Below are 26,113 nucleotides of genomic sequence, written 5' to 3'. Positions count from 1 at the left end.
ATGCGCCCTGAAAGCATAATAAGGAACGCACGTGACTAAGTAATTGCGGAACGGTGGCATTCGCACCTTCCGCGTCTTTTACTTTTCTTTTGCTAAGGCGCTTGAGTTACTGCTTCTCATAGCGCGCCCGGTTGTGTTGAATATGTTATTGTTATATTTGGTATGGAAATTTGATGAGTGTTGTAGTTGTGTGCATGTTTTTTCAATATACGATGATAATCCACAAGTGTATGTGATAGGAATCTTGAGGTCTTAGATATATGTTAAATATTCATAAGTGTACCAACCAAGCACGTACATTGATCAGCGCTGGAAGACCGACTTGGAACCATTTTTGATTCCCAAACTGACCAAATGTTTCTCTGCAAGATCAAAGGAAAATGGAAAAGCCTCCCCATTGTCTTTTCCTTCAATGTTTTAAGTTTATGTCTGTGTTGGAATAGGGTGTGAGCCTGTGACAGGGCCCAGGAACTAAGTATTTATCATTACAAAAGACTAGCCAGGCTCCCCAAGAAATCCAATCAAGTAACCTGCCAGACAGGAGATAAACAACGACAGGAGAAAAACAACATTTAAATTTCTGTTTTAAGACTGCACCCTGTTGCAACAGATAAATAAAGATCAAGCTTACTGGCTGCTTTGCTTCTCAATATTCTCTGGTTGGCCTCTGTTATTTTCTCCTACCAATAGGGAACCTATGTAAGGACTCTATATGGGCTCTTGGATACCCCATAGGGGGAAAAGGGCAGATTTTTGTTTACAACATGTGTATATACGCACACTTTATATATATATAGCTGTCTGTCTGTCTCACACAAACATAAAAGCGTGTAACGGCAAAGGAGTCAACTTACGGTTCATTTGGGCAGCATTCCTAATCCCATTTACCTGGGGCTAAAGCCCATTGACCTCAACAGCGCAACGCCACTGGCCAGAATTGAGTTTATTTCCTTTCTTGGTTGTTAGCTGTTTCGGGCACCAAAGGCATGGGCGTAGCCTGGGGAGTGCAGGGGGCAGCTGCCCCCCACCCCATAAATCAAGTAAATAAACAAATATACTTAAATAACTGACCAATCGCTTCGCAGAGCTCAGTTCTGCCCCCCCCCAAGCATAAATTTTGGATACCCCCATGACCAAAGGTGTTAAAATCTGAGATATAAATTTAAATAATACTGTAAACTACAATTGGTTCGCTGTAACTAACTTCTCCGTAAACACAGCAGAAGAGTGACGCGCGGGCAAATTTTAACCCTCTCTTGCTAAAACCATGCTGGTACAGCCTGTCTCTCGAGTTATATCTTGCGTGTACAAAGCCTTTCCCACACTGCTGCCTAAGAGTCGTCTATTCACAACTGCAGCCCGATCCCAGCTAAGTAACCGACGGAGCTGAAAAGCAAGTATTCCTTGCAAGTATGTGCGCCTAGGGGCTCTGATCCTGTGCACATTTTAACTGCCAACGGGTCTCGATGAAGAAAAGGGGGGTTTCTTCAGATGGTGCTTGTGTAAGATTGCACTGCTCGGCACCAGAACCAGTGCTTTCCCCGGGTTTGGGACCCCGCACCTTTCTGCGTATGCGGACATTAACCACGGGTATAAATGGGCCTCCGCCCAGGGCCGTTGGACGCCACGATGCTGCCTTTGTGGGAAGCCGTAGCGAGGATCGGGGGCGCGGCCGACGCCTCCTTCCAGCTGACCGACGTGGGGCGGTGCCTGCCGCGGAAGCTGCAGTTCTGCCAACAGCAGCGGCCGGAGGCGGAGAGGCGGCCTGGGCGATCGGGAGCCATGGTGCAGCTGTACAACTTGCACCCGTTCGGCTCGCAGCAAGTAGTGCCCGCCAAGCAGGAGCCGGCGCTATTCTGCTGCGGCCGAGACACGCTGCTGGTGGCTTGTGCGCCGGGCGCCTGCAAGGTGGAGGTGTTCGCCGCCGGCCGGCCGGAGCTCTGCGAGCCCCTCGGCTCTTTCTGCACCCTGGGGCGGGTGCTGCGCATGGCTTACAGCGAAGTGGGTAAGTGGCAAGCTGGGCAAAGAGCCCGAGAAGAGGGCGGGATCTGTTTCGTTCGTTGCAGGTCAGCCCCTCTTCCTCTTTCTCCGGAAGAGCTCGAGACTGCACGTGCAGGATCGTTTTCCCCGCCTCCCTAAGCAGTGGCGTAGCGTGGGTTGTCAGCACCCGGGGCAAGGCAAGTAATTTGCGCCCCCTAACCCGTGGATTTGCGCCCCCTAACCCTACCCCCCAGATGTTGCGCCAGGTGCGGCCGGGCCCCCCTGCACCCCCACGCTACGCCACTGTCCCTAAGCCCATGGCAGTTTGTGCTCACAACGATCCTGCGAGGTAGGATCGCCCAGGAACCTTCGTGGACTAGATACGATTCTGTGCTGTTGCTTGTGTGGCGTGAGCATCCGATGACATTGCCGACTAATTCAAGAAGTGTACACATTTTATAATGCAAATGTAACTTCATTTGGAAATTCCCAAAGGTGTGCCGGTGTTAATCTCCAGCAAGATAAACAACAGTCCTTTAGCACCTTTTGAAGACTGAACAAATTCGTTATGGAGTACACTTGCATGGACTACAATCTCTTGCGAATTACCACTCAGGGCAACAAATCAGATGAAGTTGCTCTTAAAGGTGACACCATACAGTGGTACCTCGGGTTAAGTACTTAATTCGTTCCGAAGGTCTGTTCTTAACCTGAAACTGTTCTTAACCTGAAGCACCACTTTAGCTAATGGGGCCTCCAGCTGCTGCCGCGCCTTCTGTTCTCAACCTGAGGTACTATTTCTGGGTTAGCAGAGTCTATAACCTGAAGCATATGTAACCTAAAACGTATGTATCCCGAGGTACCACTTGTTATGTACTGAAGTCCTCACCCTGGGCCAGCAGGGGGATACTGTAGATAGTTATGCAAATGAAGGATCGAAAATTCAGTGATTGGATAGTTTTGTATGCAAATGAAGGATCGAAAAGTGACGTTCAGTGATTGGATAGTTTTAGAAAATGGCAACAGTTACAATTGTTCTGGAGCTCTATATAAGCAGGCTGACTGAGCCCCTCAGCTTAGTTCTGTTCTGACATCTGAATAAAGAAGAGCTGTTTGAAGAATCGCTGTGTCATCTGCTATGTTCGCCCACAACTTAACACCACTGTATTGCTATTTTTCACTTGGTAACTCCTCAGCTTATGTATGGTGTACATATTGATTCTGTGTTTCAAAAATGCTTCTGTTTTTTCCCTCCGCAGGAGACTACGTGGTCACCGTTGAGGAAAAAAACGAGAGCCTCTTCTTGCGAGCTTATGTAAACTGGAGATGCATGTCAACTGGGAACTCCCGCGTCTGTGTGCGGATGATAGGCCATAACCTGGAGGCATCCTATTCTGAAGCGTCTAAGAACCAAATTACAATTGTAGAATTGCCCCTTTCGGACCCCCCATTGTGCTTTTCCTCTTGTCCTTTAACTGGAGACCTGCTTGTTGGCTGTAAGAATAAACTGATCTTGTTCTCCCTGAAACACCTGGTCAGGAGTCAGAATGTGACTGTGCTGGACTTCGAACGCTTGCTAATTTTGCACATTGATAATGTCACTCCTGCCGAAGTTGCGTTTTGTGCTGGGTATATAGCCATAACAACAGAACTAGAGGTACTAATCCTTCACCTGGAAGCTGGTGTGAAAGCAGCAGGCAGGAGTAGACAGCAGGCCTGTGACTCTGTAGAGTCTGAAAGGTTGTTCAACAAAGGTTGGTACAGTATGGCACTTAAAATCTCCAGAGCAAGGCTTTGTAGTCCTTGACTTATGTTTGTTGTTGTTTTTTTAAAAAAAGTCTTTGGGATGGAAGCAGAGGCTGGACAAGCTGATAAAATGCTTCCTTCAGTAAAACTAGCCATCACAACAGTTGAGAAATGATTTATTTTCAAAGGCACTGCAAGCTGTGGACAGTCAGAAAACACAAGAAGTTGAATTAATATTTTAAGTTTTGGATCGAGAGCACGGAAGCTGCTATTGAATTTATCTGTAATGGCACATCACAAATCCTCTTGATCAAGTCTTTGCAGGTCATCGCAAACAAAACTTTAGTTCTCGCAATCCAGCCCAATGTTTGTGTATGTGTTTAAAAAAAAAAAAAAAAAACCCCAAACCGATCAGGTCATGCAAAAGAAAAAATAAAATTGCACTTATCTGAAATAGTTCTATCTTGGCATATATTTTATTATGCACAGATCAAAATGCTACAGTCTCTTTTCAGGCATGCTGAATCTTTTGGGAGCAGCAGGAACGTGCGTTGCAAAAATTTGATTTTCCATTCATCTCAGTTGTTCGTTTTTTTGCCATCCGTGGTTAAAAATGCCTTTTAGGATTTGCAATTCCAAATTCCTGAACTTGTTGTATAGTCCTAATTTGAATGCTTTCATGAATATGAAGACTTTTCTCCATACTATTAATTTATACTGTAAGTAGCAGTTGCTTAAGTAAGGCTGCTTTTATTCTTAGGACACTGAGCATGTCATAAGTTCCTAACCATCCCCCCCCCCCCCCCCCGGGTTGTAAACCTGATTCTTTGCTCCATTTATTAAAGGTGCAAAAGAAGAACCTGATTCAACTCCGTTTGAGTCGGATGACTTTGTTATCTGTCAGCAGCCTGTGGAGCTCTTTGGGGAAGAAAGCAGGCAGTGTGGAATATCTGTTACTCTGGAGTCAACAGGCTTAGTCGGCGAAGAGTCAAACTTCCAGTTGCAATATGTTCTGTACAGGTAGTCAATTATTTTATTTTAAAAATATTTTAAACGAAGCCATAAATATATATTGTTATTGCTGGCATCTATCTTTCTTGAGAGACAATGGAGTATGGCCTCTGGGGCTGAAGTCAAACCACTATGTTGACAACACCGAAGTGACCTCCCTGGGCAGAGTGTGTCGCTGCCCTCTCAGCCTCATTGATGTGGTCCAAAGGAAAACAGAGCAGTATATTTGGCACCAGTTTGGCTGCAGGAGTTGCTGGAAGGAGGCATAACAAGCCGTCTTAAGGACTCCACTCTGGATTTGTGTAGGGTTTACTCTTTAGCATTTTCTTCTCCAGAATATATCCCCAAGGCAGTGGAGATTTAGGATCTGAGTTTTCCTTCTCCTAGATGGGCTACATTCCCAGGTTGGCAAGCCCCATCTGCCCCTCACTTCCCTCTACAGCATGTGCAGAAACTGCCTTCTTAACTATTGGCCCCACTATTGGATCCATATCCAATAGTACATACAGTCATACCTTGTGTTGAATGTGCTTCAGGTTGCGCTTTGTGGCAACCTTGAAGTAATTGAGCGCGTTACTTTGGGTTTCGCCGCATGCGCAGACGCTCAAAATGATGTCATGCGCATGCACAGAAGCGGCAAAACACAACCCGCGCATGTGCAGACGCGCCGTCACGTCTTACATTCCATTCAGGATGCGAACGGGGCTCCGGAACGCATCCTGTTTGCATCCCGAGGTACCACTATATAACTAATAGGTCATTGATCATTTTTCCACTCTAGCTTAGAACAGAGACCAGTGAGCCAGTTTGGACAATTACATTTTGACTTAATATGCTGAGAAATAAACAACCCTTTTCTCCTTGAAACACAGCCCATTCCTATTTATTTTGCTTTGCATGCGGTATATTTAAACCAAGATGCCTTTTACCATACAGTCATACCTCTGGTTGCGTTCGTTTCATGTTGCGGATTTTCGGGTTGCGAGCGTGGCAAAACCGGAAGTGTATACTTCCGGGTTTCGCCACACACGCACAGAAGCGATCTTCATGCTTCACACATGCGCAGAAGCACTCTATCGCGCATACACAGTAGCGGTGCTCTACTTACGGACTTTTCAGGGTGCCAACGACACCCCGAAACGGAACGTGTTCATAAGTAGAGGTACCACTGTATATTCAATGTTTTGGTCCAACCATGTAGCTATAGCTGTCATCTTCGCAAGCTCGGGGACAACTCCTCCCCTTGTCTTCAAGCTTAGAAAGTGGGACAAGACCATGGCAAGCAAAACAACCTTACATGAACTGGGCTCTACATGATGGAGCTGCATGTGGCAATAGAGATTGTGTAGCCCAACAACTTTGGCTCCCTAGGAGTTGTGCATATCATGCACACTTAGTAAGTGGGTTCAGTCATGGGACAAAAGCCAGTTGTATCTCTGTTGGAGACCATTTTAGCTGTTGGATATTCATATTGTCGTCATTGCAACCTATTGCCTTGGTCCCATGGGTTTCTATGTACTTGCCCGTGCATTGAGATGCAAGTTTCTGCCTCACAGCAGTGCTTCAGAATTTCCTTACAACCTTCTGCCAGAAGTTTTGTGAGCAGCTCATGCCTATATGTTGGCTTGGAATTGTTTCACCCATCATGTTTCTTTTTAGACGTTTTGCTCTAGACATATCCTCCTTTGCCTTCTCTGGCGATGATGCCAAGCTCCACTCTCTCCAGCTGCTGCCTGTGTATGTAACAGGTAGGTTTATGACATCTGCATTTCTTTGTGGGCATCCACCACAATCTTTCTGGGGGAAAGGGCTAAGTAAAGCATTGGGAGCAAATGAAAACTGGGGATTATGGTTCACTGGGAAGCAGCCCCCCTTCCCCCCCCCAAAAAAAACACCAAGCCATATTAATTATGCAAGATGTGGGAAAGCTAGAGATTACGAATCTGGGTGTGAAATTTGTTTTTATATATGTTGTCAATTTTTATTATAGAATTGCTTTGAGCTCTTTCATGGGAGGTGACTTATAAATGAAATTAAAGGAATAAATAAAGGGGATTTCAATTAAATACATTCATTCAAAGCATAGCTCTCTAGAGTGTCTTACAGAACTTCTATGACATAAAAATCCTATTCCTAAAAATCACATTGTCTTTAAATAACGTTAGGAGTAATTTAATCACAAGAGTAGTAGCTGACTCTGATTAGATGTTTATATATAATTTTATATGGCATAAATCTTTAAAAGTACATTATTTTGAATTTAGTGTTGAATGCCTAAATGTCAGAAGTAAAAGAGAGCTTTCTTCTGTATGGAATTAAGGATTGAATTTCCTTTATAAAATACTGGTATTATCTTAAAGTTTTCTCTGGGCTTTCAACACTTTTTATAATCTGTCGGTGCTTCACAACGTTAATCATACTCTGAGTAGACTTTAGATCTAACACTGTCTCTTTTTCCTTTGCTTTTTTGTGGCGCTACTGTATGATCAGACATGTCAACATAGTCTATATTGCTGATATATAAAGCAGGGGATGACGAAAATGGGACAGGAGGAAGGGGGCTTGTTGGTTCTAATTGATGCTGGGATGGGTGTCAGGCAGGGAAGCAATTACATTGTAAGAAGAGTGTGCATTAAATGTAGGCTAACATTTAGTCAATTATTAAATTTATAAATTTATTTATAGAAGCATTTATATACCGCTAAATCAGCAAACCTATCAAAGCTGTTTACAACAGTAAAAGGATAAAAACCATTGCTTAGGTAAAGGGACCCCTGACCATTAGGTCCAGTCGTGGCCGACTCTGGGGTTGCAGCGCTCATCTTGTTTTATTGGCCGAGGGAGCTGGCATACAGCTTCCGGGTCATGTGGCCAGCATGACTAAGCCGCTTCTGGGGAACCAGAGCAGCAAACGGAAATGTTGTTTACCTTCCCGCCGGAGCGGTACCTATTTATCTACTTGCACTTTGACGTGCTTTCGAACTGCTAACATACTAAGGAGTAAATAAGGTGATAATTTCCTACAATTGCCGGCATTTCAACAGAGCACTGCCTCATAACCAAAATGGCTTATGGTACCTTTCTTTCTCCTTTGAAAATTTGTCAGTAAGCTGAAGAGCTACTTGATCAAATCAAGAAATGTCCCCATTATTATGTTTTGGTTTGCTTTCACACTTGCAGAATAATACTCTAGTGCAGGCATCCCCAAACTCAGCCCTCCAGATGTTTTGGGACTATAGCTCCCATCATCCCTAGCTAACAGGGCCCAGTGGTCAGGGTTGATGGGAACTGTAGTGCCAAAACATCCCCGAGCTTGGGGATGCCTGCTCTAGTGCTTATAGGCTACAGAGTGAAAGAGCTTTATCTCAGAATTCCTAACTCGAAAACAGAGACCCGAGTGAATGTAGCGTGGGCTGCTCTCTTCAATCACGGCTAAATATATTTCTAAAACATTCTGCAGGATGTCTGAGAGCTGATGCCTCCCTAAAGAAAGGCAGCCTGGGGAGTAATTGCTTTCTTCCTTTCATCTAGGGAATTCTGCAACAACTGGCGGAGCCGAACCAGCTAAGCGAGAACTGCTGAGTCTGTTCTGCTTTTTCTCTCTGCCTCACATTGGATACCTCTACACGGTGGGCAACTTAGTGGAGCTGATTTCCACCTACCAGTATTCAGAGAGGTCCCAACAGGCGGTACTCACCCCGCAATTCCTACATGTTATCACAAGGTATTATATATATTTTTTAAAATGATATTTTATTGAGTTTTACAATCAATAAACATGCAATACAAATAAACAAATACAAAAAAGACAATACAACAACATGTATAATACGACAACAGATATAGAAAAGAAAATATAAAAAATAAAGAAAAAGTTAAATTCAATCATTGTGTCCTTATATTTTTTTTACATTAACTTGGTTCTGCGACTTCCCCAGACCTTCCCACTCTGTATTCCAGATCTTATATTCTGACAGTAAATTCCTTCCCTCTGTCATAACTTTAATTCAACATAATCTTAGTGTCTTAATATAGTTACATTCCCTTATACTTTCAAATATTAGTCTTTCTTAATCTTTAAGTTTTAATGCTAATAGTCTTTTAGGTTCAATCTGGTGTCAAACAAACATTCGTTATCTTGTAGTATTTCTGTAGATAGTCTTTGAACTTCCTCCAGTCTTCCTTCACCATCTCTTCTCCCTGGTCTCTGATTCTGCCAGTCATTTCTGCTAATTCCATATAGTCGATAACTTTCATCTGCCATTCTTCCAGCGTGGGTAGTTCCTGTGTCTTCCAATACTGTGCGATGAGTATTCTTGAATACGAATACGCAAGAATACACAAGGTATTATAGCCACAGTTAAATTTAAATACTGCAATTTCAACACAGAAAAATTGTGCTCAAAGCAGTTTTTTAAATAATAATAATGATAATCAGTTGAAATACAATAATAGCACAACACATTGTTGGCATTTGTCTGTCTCGAGAACCAATGCAGTGTGTATCTGATGTTGAAGCCAAACCACTGTGTTATCAGCACCAACGTGATCTCCCTGGGGCTCAAGCCTGGACAGTGTGTGTGAGAATGTTCTGGGACACAAGGCCCCTCTCTTAGCCTTGCTGATGTGGTCCAAAGAAAAGGAGAGCAATACATTTGGCACCAGCTTGGCTGCAGTGGTTGCTGGAAGAAGGCATATAAGGTGCTTGGATAGGAACTCCACTCCAGATTTGTTTACTCCTTTGCCTTCTCGAACATATCCCTAAAAGCAGTGGAGGTTTAGGATCAGAGCTGTAATGCATAATAGGTGTTGTTGTTAGTTTCTGTTTGCCACTGAGCAGCTGCTTAGAGTCACAAGGCTCTGTTTACATTCCAGAGACAGTCCAAGCTATTGGAAGTCTCACGGGAGACTAGAGACAGATGTGACGTTAGTGGTTTCCTGTTTCCTTTGTTCGTTTGTTTCAGTTGCTCTCTGCTCTCACAGGGAGAGGATGTATTTTTCTTTGCTCTCTGTGTAGCTTAGTAATAAAGCATAGCATGTAGCCATAAATCTCATCACTTCTGCTGCTTTGGAACCTCTGCTGAATGGGGGAACGTGCCTGAGGCCTTATCAAAGGCTCAGGTCATTAATTATTCGTCGGAGGGCGATTCTGAAGGACTCGGCCGGAAGATGAGCTTTATCAGCTTGGCCAAGTGGAGATTCCGACAGTTGTATCTATCACAGACCTGTTGAAATCAATGGGTTTAAGTTCAGTAAGCATCTAGATATTGCAGCATTGGCATGGGCACTTTATAACCACGTAGCGATGCAAAACTATCTATCCAATGGCTTTCTTTTTCTTCCCTAGCAACAACCTGCAGTGCTTTACCGTGAGATGCAGCGCAGCAGCAGCTCGTGATGAAGATCCATACATTGATACAACGCTAAAAGTGAGTGGATTCAACCCTCAGATTGGCTCCTCATGCCCAGAGTTCACATCTGCATCTTTGCAAAGCAGTGGCAAATGACTTGCAACAATCCTGAGTTTCCTTTTGTTTAGTCCTTGTTGTTTCCATCTGGTCAGATAGTTTGGCAAGGGGATTTTGCAGGAGTTGGGGATTACTGTCCTGTAGGCCTTAAGCCTAGGTTGGAGGACTCTGCGCACCTTTTCAGGTGTTGTTGGGCTCAACTCCCATCACCCACAGCCAGATAAACATGTGTGAAGGCATTGTAACAGTGGGACGTGGGTGGCGCTGTGGGTTGAACTACAGAGCCTAGGACTTGCCGATCAGAAGGTCGGTGGTTCGAATCCCCACGACAGGGTGAGCTCCCGTTGCTCGGTCTCTGCTCCTGCCAACCTAGCAGTTCGTAAGCACGTCAAAGTGCAAGTAGATAAATAGGTACCGCTCTGGCGGGAAGGTAAACGGCATTTCTGTGCGCTGCTCTGGTTCGCCAGAAGCGGCTTAGTCATGCTGGCCACATGACCCAAAAGCTGTCTGCGGGAGCTGTACGCCGGCTCCCTCGGCCAATAAAGCAAGATGAGTGCCACAACCCCAGAGTCGGCCACAACTCGACCTAATGGTTAGGGGTCCCTTTAACAGTCACCAAATGAAAAGCAGGTATTAAAAACCTATCTCAAATTTGTGCTGGGTGGATTTCAGTAAGCGTACAGAGAAGCTTTACCTAGTTTTCTTCAGCACTCTGTTGGGATTAGAGGAGGAGATGGAAACCTTTCTCTTCCACTGAATTGAATGGAGAAATCCTGAGCTGTTGCCAATTCCACATTTCAGCATGTGAAAAAGATATGCAACTTACATACCTCTGTTAAACCTGTAGACCTTTAGTCTACATACCGCAGTGACTGAACCATGAAGGGGCTTATGTCAAATCAAATCAAAATAAGCTTTATTATACTAGCCAAAGGCCGTGACAAAACCATACAAACTCTGTCAGGAAAGGGGGGGGGGGCTTATATAACACTATAACTATGTAAAAAGCAGAGCCACCACCTGAATGCTCAAGATAATAAAATACAGATGCACATGTAGATTGAGAACTTCACACAGCATACAATATTTTCCTATTTAGACCCCTGAATCTCCCTTACAGAGGGTTTATGTCCTTTTTTTTTTTTAATGTCAGTCAGCTTGGAAATGATCAGCATGCCGCTCTGGACCCTGTAAGAAACTTGAACCTTTAATAAGCTTGCTCAAGATAACTAAAGAACCATTTCTTCATAGGCTTGCCCCCCCGTGTCCCTGGATGTCTGTGCCTTGAGGATGCAGCTGTTTATAGGGCTGAAAGCTATTTCTCACTTCAAGAACCACGTCATAGTTTTGACAAAAGCAGAGACCGAAGACATAACAGAGAGAAAAAAACCTTCAAGGAGACTCCTGTGAGTACGGTAGTTCATATGGGACATAAGGCTGACTTGGGACATGTCTGGTGGCATCAGTAGACATGATGGGGGTACATGCACCCGACTTTACCCTATTGTAAACGTTGTAAGCGTTACAATTGGGATGAAATAAACATGTATGGGAGTGGGTTTCAGGGGTGCCCTTTATGCTGTTCTTGTCACCTTTTGTATCTGCGGAAGCCCTCCATGCATCTTAGAGCCAAGATTTCTCAGGATCCTAAAATGCATGGAGATGCTTCATAGATGCAAAAGGCTCCCCCTTCAGACTTCGTCACCTTCCAACTCCAAGGAAGTCAGGGCTGTCCCACTTGTCAGCCCCACTCTTAAAAAAAAAAGTTTACTTTAGACTAGTTTTAATGTCTCAATAAGGCTCTTGATAGCATAAATACAGTGGTACCTCTGGATGCGAACGGAATCCGTTCTGGAGCCCTGTTCACATCCTGAAGCAAACATCTGCGCGTGCACAGGTTGCGATTTGCCGCTTCCGCACATGCATGTGACGTCATTTTGAGCGTCTGCACATGCGCGAGTGGCTAAACCCGGAAGTAACGCGTTCCATTACTTCCGGGTCGCCACAGAGCATAACCTGAAAACACTCAACCCGAGGTATGACTGTAACTGAAGAACCTAAAAGACATAATTATGGGTATGCGTGTATTTTAACAGCCAGTGTGGTATAGTGGTTTAGAGTGTTGGACTAGGGCCTGGGGGTGCCAGAGTTCAACTCCCTTACTTTGCCATGAAGCTTACTGGGTGGTCTTGGGCCAGTTACTGCCTCTTAGCCTAACCTACCTCACAGGGTTGTTGTGTGTGTTAAACGAAGAGGGTGAGAATCATGTATTACCACCTTGAACTCCGTGGAAGAAAAGGTGGGACATAAATGCAAAAACAAAGAAACATAGAATCAAGAGTTGGATGGGACCTTGAGGGTCATCTAGTGCAGGGTCATCTAGCCCTCTGCAATGGAGGAATCTCAACTAAAGCATCCATGGCAGGTGGCCGTCCAACCTCTGCTTCAAAACCACAATTGAAGGAGACTCCATAGCCTCTTACTGTCAGAAAGTTCTTCCTCATGTTTAGCCTTTCTTGTAACTTGAGTCTACGTCCCACTTCTTTCAGCTCCCGGAAGTCAGATAGCATCAAACCCAAGGTTTCTCCAGAATCTGAACCTGGCTGGAATTTATACATCGTGAACACAACTTCAACTCTCCTGCTTTACAGAGAAATGGTACTATACACTGCTTTAGGGTTTTTTATATATAGAAAATAGCATATTGCAACTCAATGCATTTGCTAACTTCACATAAGGTCTGAAAGCATTCCCTCCCCCTTATGGTGTGCCCTGTTTCTGCCCTAGGTAGAGTACAGCAAGACCTATGAAAATGTAAGAACGGAGAGTTGTATCCACCTTCTAAGTGAGGCTCACTTATTAGTCAGAGCAGCACTAATGGACCCTGATCTGAAGGAATCAGCAGAGAAGGAAGACCTTCTAGCAGCATTACAAGAAAGCTGTGCTCTCCTAGGAGACTGTTACAGCAGGTTTGGATTTCTTAGAAGTCGTATCTGTAAAACTTACGCTTGGATGACTCCTGATGTTTAAACATCTTTATGTAATCTTTCAGCCTTCATATATTAAACAAAGATGCATGCATGGAAAAGCAACAACTTACTCTTTTTTCCCTGCTTCCATCAACTCCTAGCATTGTTGCTTCGTACAGCATGTTGATGGACATGCAGTCTCTGCTTTCTGGCCCAGTTATAATTTACATAGGCTATAGATCAAAGCACTTCCATTGTCGGCTGCCTGCACTTCTGTAAAAGCAGGTGTGGTGAACCTTTGGCCTTCCAGATGTTGCTGAACTACAACTCCTATCATCACTGGCCGTGCTTGCTGGGACTGATTGGAGTTGTAGTGCAGTTTTGTTTTGACAAGCAGCTTTTACAACCTCACTCCCAGTGAATGAAAATGTAGCACTATTGGACCCCACAGTATTGTAATTTTGTTGGCTGCTTGCAGATGAATGGGGTTATTAGCATCTTTTCAGGGTCTACTGTGTTGACACTATTTCTGAAAAGGGGGGGGGAGGGGAAATCCACCAAAGGATTGAGGGAATGAAGATTCCTTAGCTGCCATTCATCCATGCTCTTCATTGCTTAAAGAAGCATGAAACAAGGTTTAATCCTGCAAATCTTGTTCCACATTTATTGGAGAGCTGCTTTGTGGTCTGTAGTGTACTGTTTGGATAATTCCAGTGTCTTGAACATTGTGAAACTTCTCAGTTACACAGTCGTGCCTTGGTTTTCAAACAGAATGCATTCCGGAAGTCTGTTTGACTTCTGAAATGTTTGGAAATCAAGGTGCAGCTTCCGATTGGCTTCCAGTTGCGCATGCGTGCCAGAAACAATTGCAAAAGCCGCATCGGATGTTCGGCTTCCAAAAAAAGTTCAAAAACTGGAACACTCACTTCCAGGTGTCGATAGTTCAGAAGCCAAAACATACAAGTACTAAGGTGTTCAACAACCAAGGTACGACTGTAGTTACCTTGGTATGTTTTGCTTGTTCCTTCCTTCCTCTACTCTATTCCGAACTTAAAAATGGAAAGGTAATGCTGGTAGTCAACAAAAGAGGTTAAAGACTGTCTCAAGGCAAATCATAAAAAATGTAGTCTAAACACTGACAACTGGGAAACACTGGCCTACGTGCGCTCCAGTTGGAGAACAGCCTTTACCAAAAGTATCATGGGCTTTGAAGACACTTGAACTCAGGACACAAGGGAGAAACATGCTAAGAGGAAGGCAGGCTTGGCAAATCCACACCGTGATCAACTCCCGCCCGGAAACCAATGTCCCCACTATGGAAGGATGTATGGATCCAAAATTGGCCTCCACAGTCACTTATGGACTCACTGTTAAAACTGTTTATGGAAGACAATCTTACTCAGCTACGAGTGATTGCAGAAGAAAAATGTTTTGTTTCTATTTGTTTGTTCACACAATACATCAACAGGTTCCTGTAACTCTTATCTGTTACTTATTTTTGGAACTGCTCCTTGCTTTAATTCAGCAACAGCTGGAGGGCCAAATGCCCCTTACACCTGTCTCATAGGGACCTTGTCTTACATGCGGAAGCAATACTCCATTGTGGGAACAGGTTGGCTTGCACAAAGTTGGATCTCACTTTGATAGTGGTCCTTCATTGTGACTCTTTCTTGAACATTCCATAAGGTATTCGCCCATCCAGGTTATTTCCTCCCCATCCATTAGGCTGTTCTTAGAAGTCATCTTGGTTTGGTTGCTACTCATTGAAAAAGATGAGCTAATATCAGCCTGTCAATATTGGGAGTATAAACCTTACAAGCTGCAGACACAGCCTTAATCCTGGCATAACAGTGAGACTTGGCCTAATATGAAAAGCTTTTTATTGAAAGTATCTTGTTACTGCAAAGAGAGGGACTCTTCTGCTCTCTGGATGTTACTGGATGAAAACTCCTGTCATGTGAGGCAGAGTCCCAAAGGGAGCCAGGCTGAAGCATTTCTGTTAAGATATATGACTCTTCATGTAGGTTTGTCATGTTTAGTAGTTGTCATGTTTAGTAGTTTCTGTACTTCCAGGTTTAACACCAAAGACTTCCACCTTGCTTTGCCTTACTACAAGATGTCTGGTCTGTCCGTGACAGATGTTCTGAAGAGAGTAGACCCAACGTTTGAAGATAAAACTCATAAGTACGAAAAGGGGATTATTTTTTACTTGTATCATTCCCTTTGTGAAGACATAGACGAGGAGCTGAGTGAAGTAAGACTATGGTTCCTTTTGTTGTTGTTGTTTCTCTTTCTCTGTAGAAGATGTCTTATTCTGTGTTCATTTGTGACAGATCTACTTCCATGTTTGGTGGCAGGCCTGAATTGGAAGCTCAGACATGTTTGCCAAGGCAACGTGGCCATTACCAACCTCCAGAATTTCGATGTAATATCTGTATGCCACTTTTCTTTAAAGCAACTCATAACCATTGAGCAGGAGGACAGCAAACATTTCCATTAATGTAACTTCCTCGTGGCTTAGTCAATAAGCCTCTGGCTGGCTTGTCAAATGACTATCATGTGAATAACTTTCCTTTTATGAGAGAGTGAAAAATATCCAAAAGTATAATGTGAGCCAGCCTTTGTAAAAGGAGCTGCTGTGAATCTCAGAAAGCTACAATTTATACTTCACTGTTGCTTGCTTTTCTTTCCATGAGATGTAAAAACTGTGTTGATATTTAGATCGATTTGGGAAAAGGTGTTACTGGTGGGGCATCTTCTAAATAAGAAGTTCCTTTTCTGAAAAAAAAGAGGTGACTTATTGTTTGTACCTGGTTAAGTGGTATAATGCGGGATGGAAGCCCTTTGCTCAAAATCTCTCTCCCTTGCACTGAGAGGCTTTAGGCTAGCCTCTCATCCTCAGTGGTCCTCTATGTAAAATGGAATGATAATACGGTCGTAACTGGGAAGTCGAACGGAATCTGTTCCGGGAGTCCATTCAACTTCCAAAACATTCAGAAACCAAGGTGCGGCTTCCGATTGGCTGCAGGAAGCTCCTGCAGCCAATCGGAAGCTGTGGAACCCGCTTCAGACATTCAAGGTTCCAAAGAATGTTTGCAAACTGGAACACTCACTTCGGTGTCCAGGAGCCAAAACGTTCGACTTGCAAGGCATTTGACTTCCGAACTATGACTGTACTGTCCTGCTTTAACCATTATTGAGGAAATTATGCAAAGTTCTAGAAGCACTTAGAAAAAGCCGTATAACTATGTGAAACTTTAGCACGTTGCTATCCTAAGTGGGTTCTGTGGATGAATGAATACTACACACCTATAACTCCCTAGGATATACCTCAGGGGTAAGAAACCTGTGGTCCACCAGATATTGTTGGACTGCAACTGGTATCATCCCTAACCATTAACCATGCTGGAGGGCACACAGCAACTTGTGGAGGGCCACAGGTTGTACACAGTGGAAGTGGATTTGAAATGGATGACCCAAACCAAGATGCTTGTGTGTGACCCTGAGATTACCTGCAGCCTTCTCAAGAATGAAATAATGGCTTCAGCTGCTCTGCATTTAAAAACAAACAAACACTTGAAACAGATAAATTAGTACTTGTTCCCCTAGCGCCCCTGATGATTTCTGGGCGAATTATACAGAACGTTCATGGCTAGAAAGAGGCCTTGTATTAAAAACAAAGCACAGCTGTTGGTTTGCTTTTTAAAAACATGTATCTTTCTTTTACCAGGAACTGGCAGCCAAAGTACTCCATATATTCCACCCTGCTGAGTCGAACCAAATACCCCAGGTCCTCTGCAGCCCTTGCATGAGAAAAGTGTCGCCTGAGATAGCAATCGAGTATCTGCAGAAGGTAGAAGAGGTTGTGCCGTCTGTTGTGGTGACGCTAACCAAGGCTTCTATGGCTCTGAAAATGGGAGACCCCGATGGATGTAAAAGTGAGCTGGACAGCTATGCAGAGGTACATCCTGCTGGCTATGTACCAACATTTGTGTCAAGGTTGTTGTCTTCCGTACCGTTATGTGCAGTGGGAGTGAGCAGAGAACCAGGGTTGTTGCAAAAGTTCTGTTTCCCCTTCAGATATACCAGGGGTGGTCAGCTCCCAAGAGACTGTGATCTACTCGCAGAGTTAAAAAAGCTTTTTTTAGGGGAGCCAAAGTAGTTGCGCTTCTTTGGGGGGAGCCAGTGATCTACCACAGACGTCCAGTGATCTACCGGTAGATCATGAACTACCTGTTGGTCGTGCCTGAGATATACAACATGCTTCCAGGTGGCACGGGGTTGTGAATGCCTTGCTTCTCATGCATTCAGGGTTTTTTGCAGCACCCAGTCAATGTCATTGGCATCAAAATGGCAGTCCTATTTCTCTACCCATCCACCCAATTTAATTCAGATTTTCTCTTTTATTGGCAAAATCGAATAATATATATTTTAAAAAGCAACAGCAGCACCATCTGTTGCCAATGACATTTGCAATATCTCAGCAACCCATTAGCTACAGACTTGGAGCAACTACCATTGGTTGTAGTTATCTGAAGCTTTTTTCCATGTGGACTTGTTCCCTGCTTTGGGGGAGAACAGAAAGTCAGCAGTAGAGCTGGTTTTATATGAAGGGGGTTCCAGCTTCAATTCCCAGCATCTTCATTTTGTTTTGTTTTTAAAGTGGAGCTAGTAGGTGATAGAGCGAAAAGCCGTTCCTGGGATCTGCTTCCTTTCAGAGCAAACATTTCTGGGCTGGATAGGCCAGTGATCTGACTGCAGTATAAGGCACCTTCCTGTGTTCTTGCTTGTGGCATTTAGGAAGGTGGAAGTGGTTAACATTGACTTCTGCTCTCTGTATTTGCTTGAATGATCCTGCCTTTTAAGGCAGGGATTTGGAGCCAATGGCTCTATGGTCCTTTCCACATCTATGTGTCCTTTTGGGACATGTGAACAGAGAGAAGGGAATGCGGCAAAGAACGTAGACTAGTGGAGGCAGGGAAAATAGGCCTAGTGTTTATGGACAATTTGGTAGAAGATAGTCATTGTGGATCAGCAGCATCTTTCTCTTGCACAGGTATATGCATGCATTCCCCCGTCTCCTTAATCCAGTGTTCCTCAAACTTTGGTTCCTGCTAGCTAGGGATGATGGGAGTTGTAGTCCAACAACAGTGGGGGGACCCAAGTTTGAGAAACACTGCCTTAATCCCTCAGTTTCTTTGCATATTAAGTCAGTGTGTAGGAAGACAATTCAGTATCGATACATGTTTGTAATCCCATTTCCTATAATATTGTCATGACACCTCTCATATCCTGATCTGTTTTCACCTTCCCTTTGCATATAATTCTCCTGTGCATTATTGTGGCGTGATTCCAGTGTGTGGAACTCAAGGTTCTCTTCCAGGCTCATAACCGCTCCTGACGGGTAGGCAAACTAAGGCCGGGGGGGGGGGCAGATCCGGCCCAGTCGCCTTCTAAATCCGGTCTGTAGACGGTCCGGGAATCAGCATGTTTTTACATGAATAGAATGTGTTCTTTTATTTAAAATGCATCTCTGGGTTATTTGTGGGGCATAGGAATTCGTTCATTTCCACCCCAAAAATAGAGTCTGGTCCCACACAAGGTCTAAGGGATAGTGGACCGGCCCCCTGCTGAAAAAGTTTGCTGACCCCTGTTTTAGGAGAATAGTGCACCTATTTCCAGAGTTATTTGAAAGTAACAGGTAATAGGCTTCCTGCTAAACCACAAGGAACTAGCCCTGGGATCTTCCTCACTTTCCTCCTCTGGAATGGGAGCTGTTTATGCCGTTATATTACACCAAGCTGTAAGTGGGAGAAACCAGCTTTTATTTCCTGGCTTGAGTGAGAGCCTAATTGGCTGTGTGTGTTCTTAATATTGCTACCAATGCAACAGTTAACCACAGTTAGACAACTTGTGCTCTGTAGGAGGAGGGCGGGGAGGACAAGGGAACATGCAGTCCTGTTGATTCCTCCTATGAATAAGCCATCAAGAACATTATCTCTGCCCTGGTCTGTAGAGATGGGTAGGATTTAAATGTTCACCTTTGCCTTGGGCTGTGTTTGTACCAGAGCTCAAAAAGTGAAACTGAATCAGCCCTCTTTCAGAGTAGAGTGGGGAGGAATGCCAACATCTAAATCTTCTCTCACCTTTTTCTATTTTTTGGTCTGCAGATGATGCTGGTGTGTGGTTTTATTGTGGAGCCGAGACTCCTGAGGCAGCTAATTAAAGGGCAAGTTGTCCCGACTGAGCTTGCGGTTTATCTTAGGGAGACGAGGCCCGGATTCCTTGTGGCTTCAGTGTTGGCTTTACACGAGAATAGCAAAATTGAGCTGGAAGAAGCAGATGCATACATCAAGGTTTGACATTTAGCTTTTATTAATAGTTTGTTTATTTGGAACTTCCAGAGCAGTCTGTGTCCCATCATTAAGTAAAGGAAGGACAAGCTAAAAGTGCAATTCCCATCTGTGGGAAGAAAGTTGGAGTCAGACTTCTCATACAGCTCCATAAACAGCAAGAGGTACAGTGGTACCTCGGGTTAAGTACTTAATTTGTTCCAGAGGTCCATTCTTAACCTGAAACTGTTCTTAACCTGAAACACCACTTTGGCAAATGGGGCCTCCTGCTGCTGCTGTGCCGCCGGAGCACAATTTCTGTTCTCATCCTGAAGCAAAGTTCTTAACCCGAGGTACTATTTCTGGGTTAGCGGAGTCTGTAACCTGAAGCATATGTAACCCGAGGTACCACTGCATCGTAAATTCAACAGCTCCCTTCCTCTTTGTTGGCTAAGGGGCATAACCAAAGCAGCTGTTGTTGTTGTCAATAATAATAATAATAATAATAATAATAATAAATTTATTATTTATACCGCACCCATCTGGCTGGGTTTCCCCAGCCACTCTGGGCGGCTTCCAACCGAATTTTAAAAACACAATACAACACAAACATTAAAAAACTTCCCTAAACGGGGCCGCCTTCAGATGTCTTTTAAAAGTAAGATAGTTGCTTATTGCCTTGACATCTGGGGGGGAGGGGCTGGGGTGTGTTCCACAGGGTGGGCGCCACTATCGAGAAGGCCCTCTGCCTGGTTCCCTGTAACCTCACTTCTCGCAGGGAAGGAACCGCCGGAAGGCCCTCGGAGCTGGACCTCAGTGTCCGGGCTGAATGATGGGGGTGATTCTCTTGGGTACATTATTTTTTTGCATTACACCCACATATTGTATACTGATGCATTTGGAGATGTCTCCCCTGCTTAACGTTTCTGATTATCCTTCCTTGCTTAAAGGATATTTGCTTAAATAACTGCTCCCCATATTAAATGGGGGGGGTGCCCTTTGCGTAGTCGCGCGCAGCCTCCTGGACCCTATGCGGCACCATTAGTACAGGCTTGGCTTCACCTTCCCCAGGTGGGATACCTGGAGGTCTCCGCCTACCTCAGCCAGTTGCCCAATCCCGCCTGGGGAGGCGTTGCCAAGCTGATCAGGCCAAGGTAGGGGGAGGGACCACCCTGCCCACACAATAGGGGAAGGATCTTACCTGGGAATCCTCAGTTGGCTCTACAACAAATCGGCTACATTTTGTGTTTGTGTGTGAGTGGCTCTTTCCCTTAATATTTTGGAAGAACAGATGCTGAGTGCTGAGGAGGAAGGTGCTGTCCCCCAGCTCTTAGTGGACTTCTGGGAAGCCCTTCTTGTTGCATGCAGTCAGAAAGAAGTGGTTCAAGAGCTGCATTTCAAACTTGCTGAGCAGTATATTTGGAGGCTCTCCAGGAAGCAGCTGCCCAGTACTAAGCCGCTGAAAACCACTGAAGATCTGGTAAACAGAGTTTGTATCCTACTCGTGTGTTTGTGTCTGTGTCTGTGTGTGTGTGTGTGTGTGTCAGTGTCAGGGACCATGCTGAGAAGGGCTGCACCAACAAAGAATGGCGGGAACCCCTCCCTCCTCTTGATCCTGATCCTGAATCTTCCCAGGACAGTATAGATTTGGAACAGTGGTTTGCAGAGGGGAGTAGCTCAGAAAGCAGAAGCTGGGAAATACTGGATGGGGAACAGCTAGCAGAAAAAACACTAGAAGAGAGAGAGAGTTAACAGATTCACAGTCTCTGAATAGTATCTACACACACACCCTTCCCCAAAGTCACGGAGAGCTCAGAAAGTGTCAAAAAAGAAAGCGCAGAGGCTACAAGCTCAGATTACAAGATGTAGGAGTGACGTAGATTAATAGGGATGGAAGAGGGAGTGACCCTTAATTGGGAGCACCGCCATTCTGGGAAGATGCTTTCTTTTGTTATTCACTGTGTTTATTAAAGAAACTAACTGGTAAGAATTCCCTTTTGTTTGATCTGCTCATTTACAGCCATGGGGGAGAAAGCCAATTCCCTGAAGCCTGACAGTATGTATGTGTACAAACAGGTTTGAATGGAACTGCATCAGTTTGGTTCTAGATGAATTGGACACTTTTATAATATTGGGGGGAAATAATTCTTTCAGGAGTACTACATATTTCAAAACAAATGACTTACAACCGTAATGTAGTCTACAAATAAACTGGGAGTGTGCTTTTGTTTTGACCCCCTTAAATGAAGGAATCTTAAATGAGGACTTGGAAATTAGACACAAAAATGCTTAGAATGCTAATGGCTTTTTCTTATTTATTTTTGCACTTGTTCAGATAAATTCCTGTGGTCATTATGGACTTATTTTTCCTTGGGTTACGTTCATGATGTCATTAATTCCTCCAGATGACCAGAACGCTTCTGACGACCTTTCAAAATTACAGGTATAAAATGCTTTCATTCCCCTGCAACTTTTTTCTCTATAGCCCAGGGGTAAATAACATGGTGCAGAGCTGTACCTATGGGGGGGGGGGCTAGATGGGTTTAATTGCCCCGGGTGAAGCCTCCAAAGGGGCGCCATTGAGTCTCTCAGTGCGTGTGTGCGTGCTTTCACAAATGCACATGGAGTGTGTGCCAAACTGGGTCTTTGACCTGGGTGAAATAAAGCCTAGTTTCACCCCTGCATGATGCTCTCCAGATGTTGTGGGCTACCATTCTCATCACCCTCAGCCAGCATGACCAAAGATCAGGAGCTGTATGAGTTGTAGTTCAAAACATCTGGAAGGCACCCCATAGCAACCCTGGGCCCTAGCCTCTGTAGATTAAAAAACACATGTGTTTGATCTCCTTTAAGGTGAGTTTATTTTAAATAAATAAACTTAAATAAATAAGCAGTACACAAGGCTTTAGCTAGCTTAAAAGATGGAGAAGCTGTGGTGCTCAATATGTGGCCAGATTCCAACTCCCATCAGCTCCAGCTAGCATGGCAATCAGGAGTGATGAGACTCACAGTCAAACCATATCCGGGAAGTCACAGGTTCCCCGTTCCCGTCCTAGGCTTTTCTGAACCATTTCTTCAGCCTTGAAGACACTGGGGCTGAAAAGAAGACCCACTGCCTACAGTTACACAGAATGCCTTGAATGCATGCCTCAGGTCAGGCCGGAAATATCCCAATATGCAGCAAAGGCATCGTTCATTCAAAGCAAGAATGACCCCAAAAGAAGTAATGGGCATACAAGTGAGGATAGCAGACATAGGTCTTAATCTAAACAAGGCAATTAAAAATTGCATTTGCTTCAGTTTTCCCTGACTCACCCGGTCTGCCAAGCTGTTCTTAATGATGAAAACATTGTTTGGGGGTGAGAGGGGGTTTTTTTAATTTAAAAAATGGTTGGTGTCTTCCAGTCCATGCCTACATTGGTATGGCTTGGTTTTTTCAATGTGTCTTAAATTCTAGAGGTAATGTTTCTGCCCCCCACCCTTCAGTCTCTCTTATGTAGTCCATACTTCAATATACCTTCCATTCTGCCACTGTTGGAGGCCCTTCCAGAAGAGACTCTTCCTGGCCTGAGCATCCACATTCTTTGCGATACTCGGTTAGGGCAGTATGAGAGATCCATTGACAAACTTCTGGAAAGATGCCCTCAAGCCGTCATACCCTACGCCCAACATGAATTGAAGCATGAATGTCGGGTGAGCTTTATTTATTACCTTCATTCAGCCTTAGCTCTGGTTTTTTCCCCCTCTCCTTTAAACCCATGAACAAAAAAAGCACTGCTAGAAAATCGTATAAGTATTTGTACTGCTAACCTTTCCTTAAGCTGATCAGCTTTCCATGCATTTGTTAAACGTGATTAACATAGCACAAGTATTCAATACTTTGCTCAGGCATTCTTTTAAAAAACGCTCCACAGTACTTCAGTGGAGGAGTTTGGATTCCCGCTTTATCACTACCTGAAGGAGTCTCAAAGCGGCTAACATTCTCCTTTCCCTTCCTCCCCCACAACAAACACTCTGTGAGGTGAGTGAGGCTGAGAGACTTCAGAAAAGTGTGACTAGCCCAAGGTCACCCAGCAGCTGCATGTGGAGGAGCGGAGACGCGAACCCAGTTCCCCAGATTACGAGACTACCGCTCTTAACCACTACACCACGCTGGCTCTTGTGTGAAATGCTTGTGAAGTGCTTGTGTGAAATGCTCACAAGGCTTGCTTTATTCTGCTGGATATAGAAAACTGGTGTTCTTTTGAGAAGACACACCTTGGAGGCTGTTTGTTGCTTTCCTGCTGCAGTTACCTCAGCCGCCTTTTCACCATCACACTTGATGTTACAAAGCTTCTTCTGTCCTGAAATGTCATGTACACGCTGATGGCTTGTACATTGTTATTGATGGGCATTGCTCCATCCACCATATAGTGACCCCATTAGTGCACAATTCTAAACCACGGTTAAACACTGCGTTGCCAACATTCAGCAAGTCTAAGCAAAGCTTTGGGCTTGTGTGTTGAACACACACACATATACATACATACATACATACATACATACATGGTCCCCTGTGGAGATGGTAATCTGGAATCAGTGGGTCGTGTTCTCCTGTCTTGTCCCCGTAATAAAGATCTGATGAATGAGATCATTACCCCACTCTTACTTACAATCCCAGGCCACCCATCTGAGGCCACATTGTTCTTTCTTTTATCAGATCAAAATGATCAGACAACAGCAAAGGTTGCTAGGTTTATTGAGGGTGCAGTGAGATTAAGGACCACTATCTGAACGATAATCTTGGTCATTTGATTGCCCTTTTTTACCCATTGCTATCTTTTTTATTTGTATATATTGCTTGTTTTATGTTGCTATGGCCATTGGCTAATGCGAATAAAGTTTATCTTGCCACGTATACATGGCTTGCATGAGGACTTTTACAAAGCTTAGTTTCTCTTTTATTAAATCTTGGATTAGCATTTGCATTCAAGCAAGGGAGCGTAGTTATAAAACTCTGGCCAGTCTCGTAATAAGCCAGCTCACACCATCGGTTTTGAAGCTCAGTTGTATAACCATTGCTGCAATTCGTGATCCTAATTGTGTACAGTGTGCTAAACTGAGATTCCTAAAATGCAAGACCAAACTTGGTAGAAGTCCTCCTGGAGAGCAACACTTGGACTTGTTTGCATTGTGCTAAACCGTGGTTTGGTGTTACCTGCAAATACAGCTGTTATGTAAGTTACACCAATGTAATATTGTAGAAGTCAAGATTGTGTTGGGGTGCTAAATTGTGTGTGTGAGATAGAGACAGAGAGAGAGAATGAGAAAAAGCTTCTAGTCTGCAAAGAAAAGCTTCAAATATACGGTAATTTGAAAGTTATAGGCAATGCTTGCTTAAATCTGACACCTAGGAGTGGGACAGCATTTTCAATGTCCTGCTTTCTTTCCCCTGTAACAGTGGAAGGGAAAGCATTGTATAAAGTATATATAATTCTGCATGATTTCTGCAGGTCACAGAATGCAGCTTTCCTTGGCGCTGTTAGGCATTTTGTCACTTCTTTCATCTCAGCTTGTACTTTGCCCTGAATTCTTAGTATCACAAGAGGGAGCCATCGCTCTTGTTTGTTGCTAAGTTTAAGAAGAACCCTGAGAAGCTATACTTCACAGATATAAGAGTGATAAATATATATTGTATTTAAAGGTGCTCCTTTAAGACAGAAAGAGTGTGTGTTAAGAAACAAAGAGGTTGGATTCCATTAGGAACATCATAGCACTCTTGATATTTTCTCCCTCTCTCCTTGGGTCTTACGGCTGGCTTAGGCTCTGTGGTGGAACAAACTCCTTCCTGAGCTCTGTAAACGAATCAGAGATCCTGGAGACAACTATTCTGTACTCCTGTCATCCCTAACAGGTAAAGAAATGTGCTTCTTGTCAGTTTGTGGATGTGCAGAGTCTTTGCAGTGTGTGTTTTTTTAAAAAGCTTTTAGATGTATAGATGGCTGCCATGGGGGGCGGGCGGTGCTTTTAATGACTATATTAAAGAACTGGATTCAGAGCAGATGCTAAGTGAGCTCATTTCTGCACAAATCGCAACACTTTCAAGGCTAAACGTAATTAGGCAAAGTAAGAAATGATGGCTAAAGAGAATCTTGTTTAAACATGGTGTATCTTCCCTGCCCAGAAACGTTATCTGTCATTGCCATGGAACTGGAATTGAGGGACTTCCTTAATGTTTTACCGGAGGATGGGAATGCTGCATTCTTCCTGCCACATCTGCTTCAGTGCAGCAGAAGGAAACTAGTGACCTAAGCACAAGAAAGAAGGGCTGTGTGATCTCTGAGAAACGTTTTGCAAGAGAAAGTACTCAGATGGACGAAAGCAAAGCTCACTCTGCAACTATAAATTCAATACTGTAGATATGGGGGGTCTTTAGCATTTCCCTATGTGCGTGAGAAGATTGGTTGACACATTAAAATATAAATATTGGCACATTAAAGTAAGGCTGTGTGTGCAATTTTTAAGACTTTGCCTACTTCAGCTGTGGCCTGAAATCCTATCCTAACCATCTCACTCCCCTTTCTTGTGATAGTTTTATGATGCTAAACACGGGTGTTGTAAGTGAGCT

At 44.0% G+C, this 26,113-nt stretch overlaps 1 protein-coding gene and 1 long non-coding RNA gene across 3 annotated transcripts in view; one reads left to right on the top strand and one right to left on the bottom strand.

Moving 5' to 3' along the window:
• Positions 1–10,712, bottom strand: part of LOC310678760 — a 204,263-nt gene extending 193,551 nt beyond the window's left edge. Inside the window, exon 1 of the long non-coding RNA XR_014511945.1 lies at positions 10,575–10,712. This is a non-coding gene — a long non-coding RNA (uncharacterized lncRNA). The remainder of the gene's footprint in view (positions 1–10,574) is intronic.
• On the top strand, positions 1,393–25,984 carry HPS3 (HPS3 biogenesis of lysosomal organelles complex 2 subunit 1). 2 transcript variants are annotated; one of them, XM_083442636.1, is made up of 17 exons: positions 1,393–2,005; positions 3,240–3,734; positions 4,572–4,746; positions 6,397–6,485; positions 8,269–8,461; positions 10,085–10,166; positions 11,457–11,611; positions 12,755–12,863; positions 12,993–13,174; positions 15,248–15,428; positions 16,905–17,135; positions 19,345–19,530; positions 20,798–20,986; positions 21,842–21,949; positions 22,993–23,199; positions 25,309–25,399; positions 25,670–25,984. In XM_083442636.1, exons 1-17 carry the CDS (start codon positions 1,597–1,599, stop codon positions 25,795–25,797), a joined length of 3,210 nt encoding a protein of 1,069 aa, XP_083298762.1. In that variant the 5' UTR covers positions 1,393–1,596; the 3' UTR covers positions 25,798–25,984. The 2 variants fall into 2 exon arrangements, with proteins under 2 accessions (XP_083298762.1, XP_083298763.1); XM_083442637.1 differs by lacking the exons at positions 22,993–23,199; positions 25,309–25,399; positions 25,670–25,984 and adding an exon at positions 22,563–22,980.
• The last annotated feature ends 129 nt before the right edge of the window (positions 25,985–26,113 follow it).

Source organism: Podarcis tiliguerta (genome assembly GCF_965153285.1).
Source record: "Podarcis tiliguerta genome assembly, chromosome: 5".
NCBI classification, from domain to species: Eukaryota; Metazoa; Chordata; class Lepidosauria; order Squamata; family Lacertidae; genus Podarcis; species Podarcis tiliguerta.
Note: the sequence above shows the minus strand (reverse complement) of the source record. Positions and strands in the feature narration are given on the sequence as shown.

What these genes read in the sequence shown, in the direction of transcription:
- HPS3 (XM_083442636.1), top strand. Translation starts at nt 1,597, where the DNA reads ATGGGCCTCCGCCCAGGGCCGTTGGACGCCACGATGCTGCCTTTGTGG. An exon ending in TGAAAACCACTGAAGATCTG is followed by an intron (nt 20,987 to 21,841) that starts GTAAACAGAGTT and finishes GCACTTGTTCAG; the next exon opens with ATAAATTCCTGTGGTCATTA. An exon ending in ACTCCTGTCATCCCTAACAG is followed by an intron (nt 25,400 to 25,669) that starts GTAAAGAAATGT and finishes TTCCCTGCCCAG; the next exon opens with AAACGTTATCTGTCATTGCC.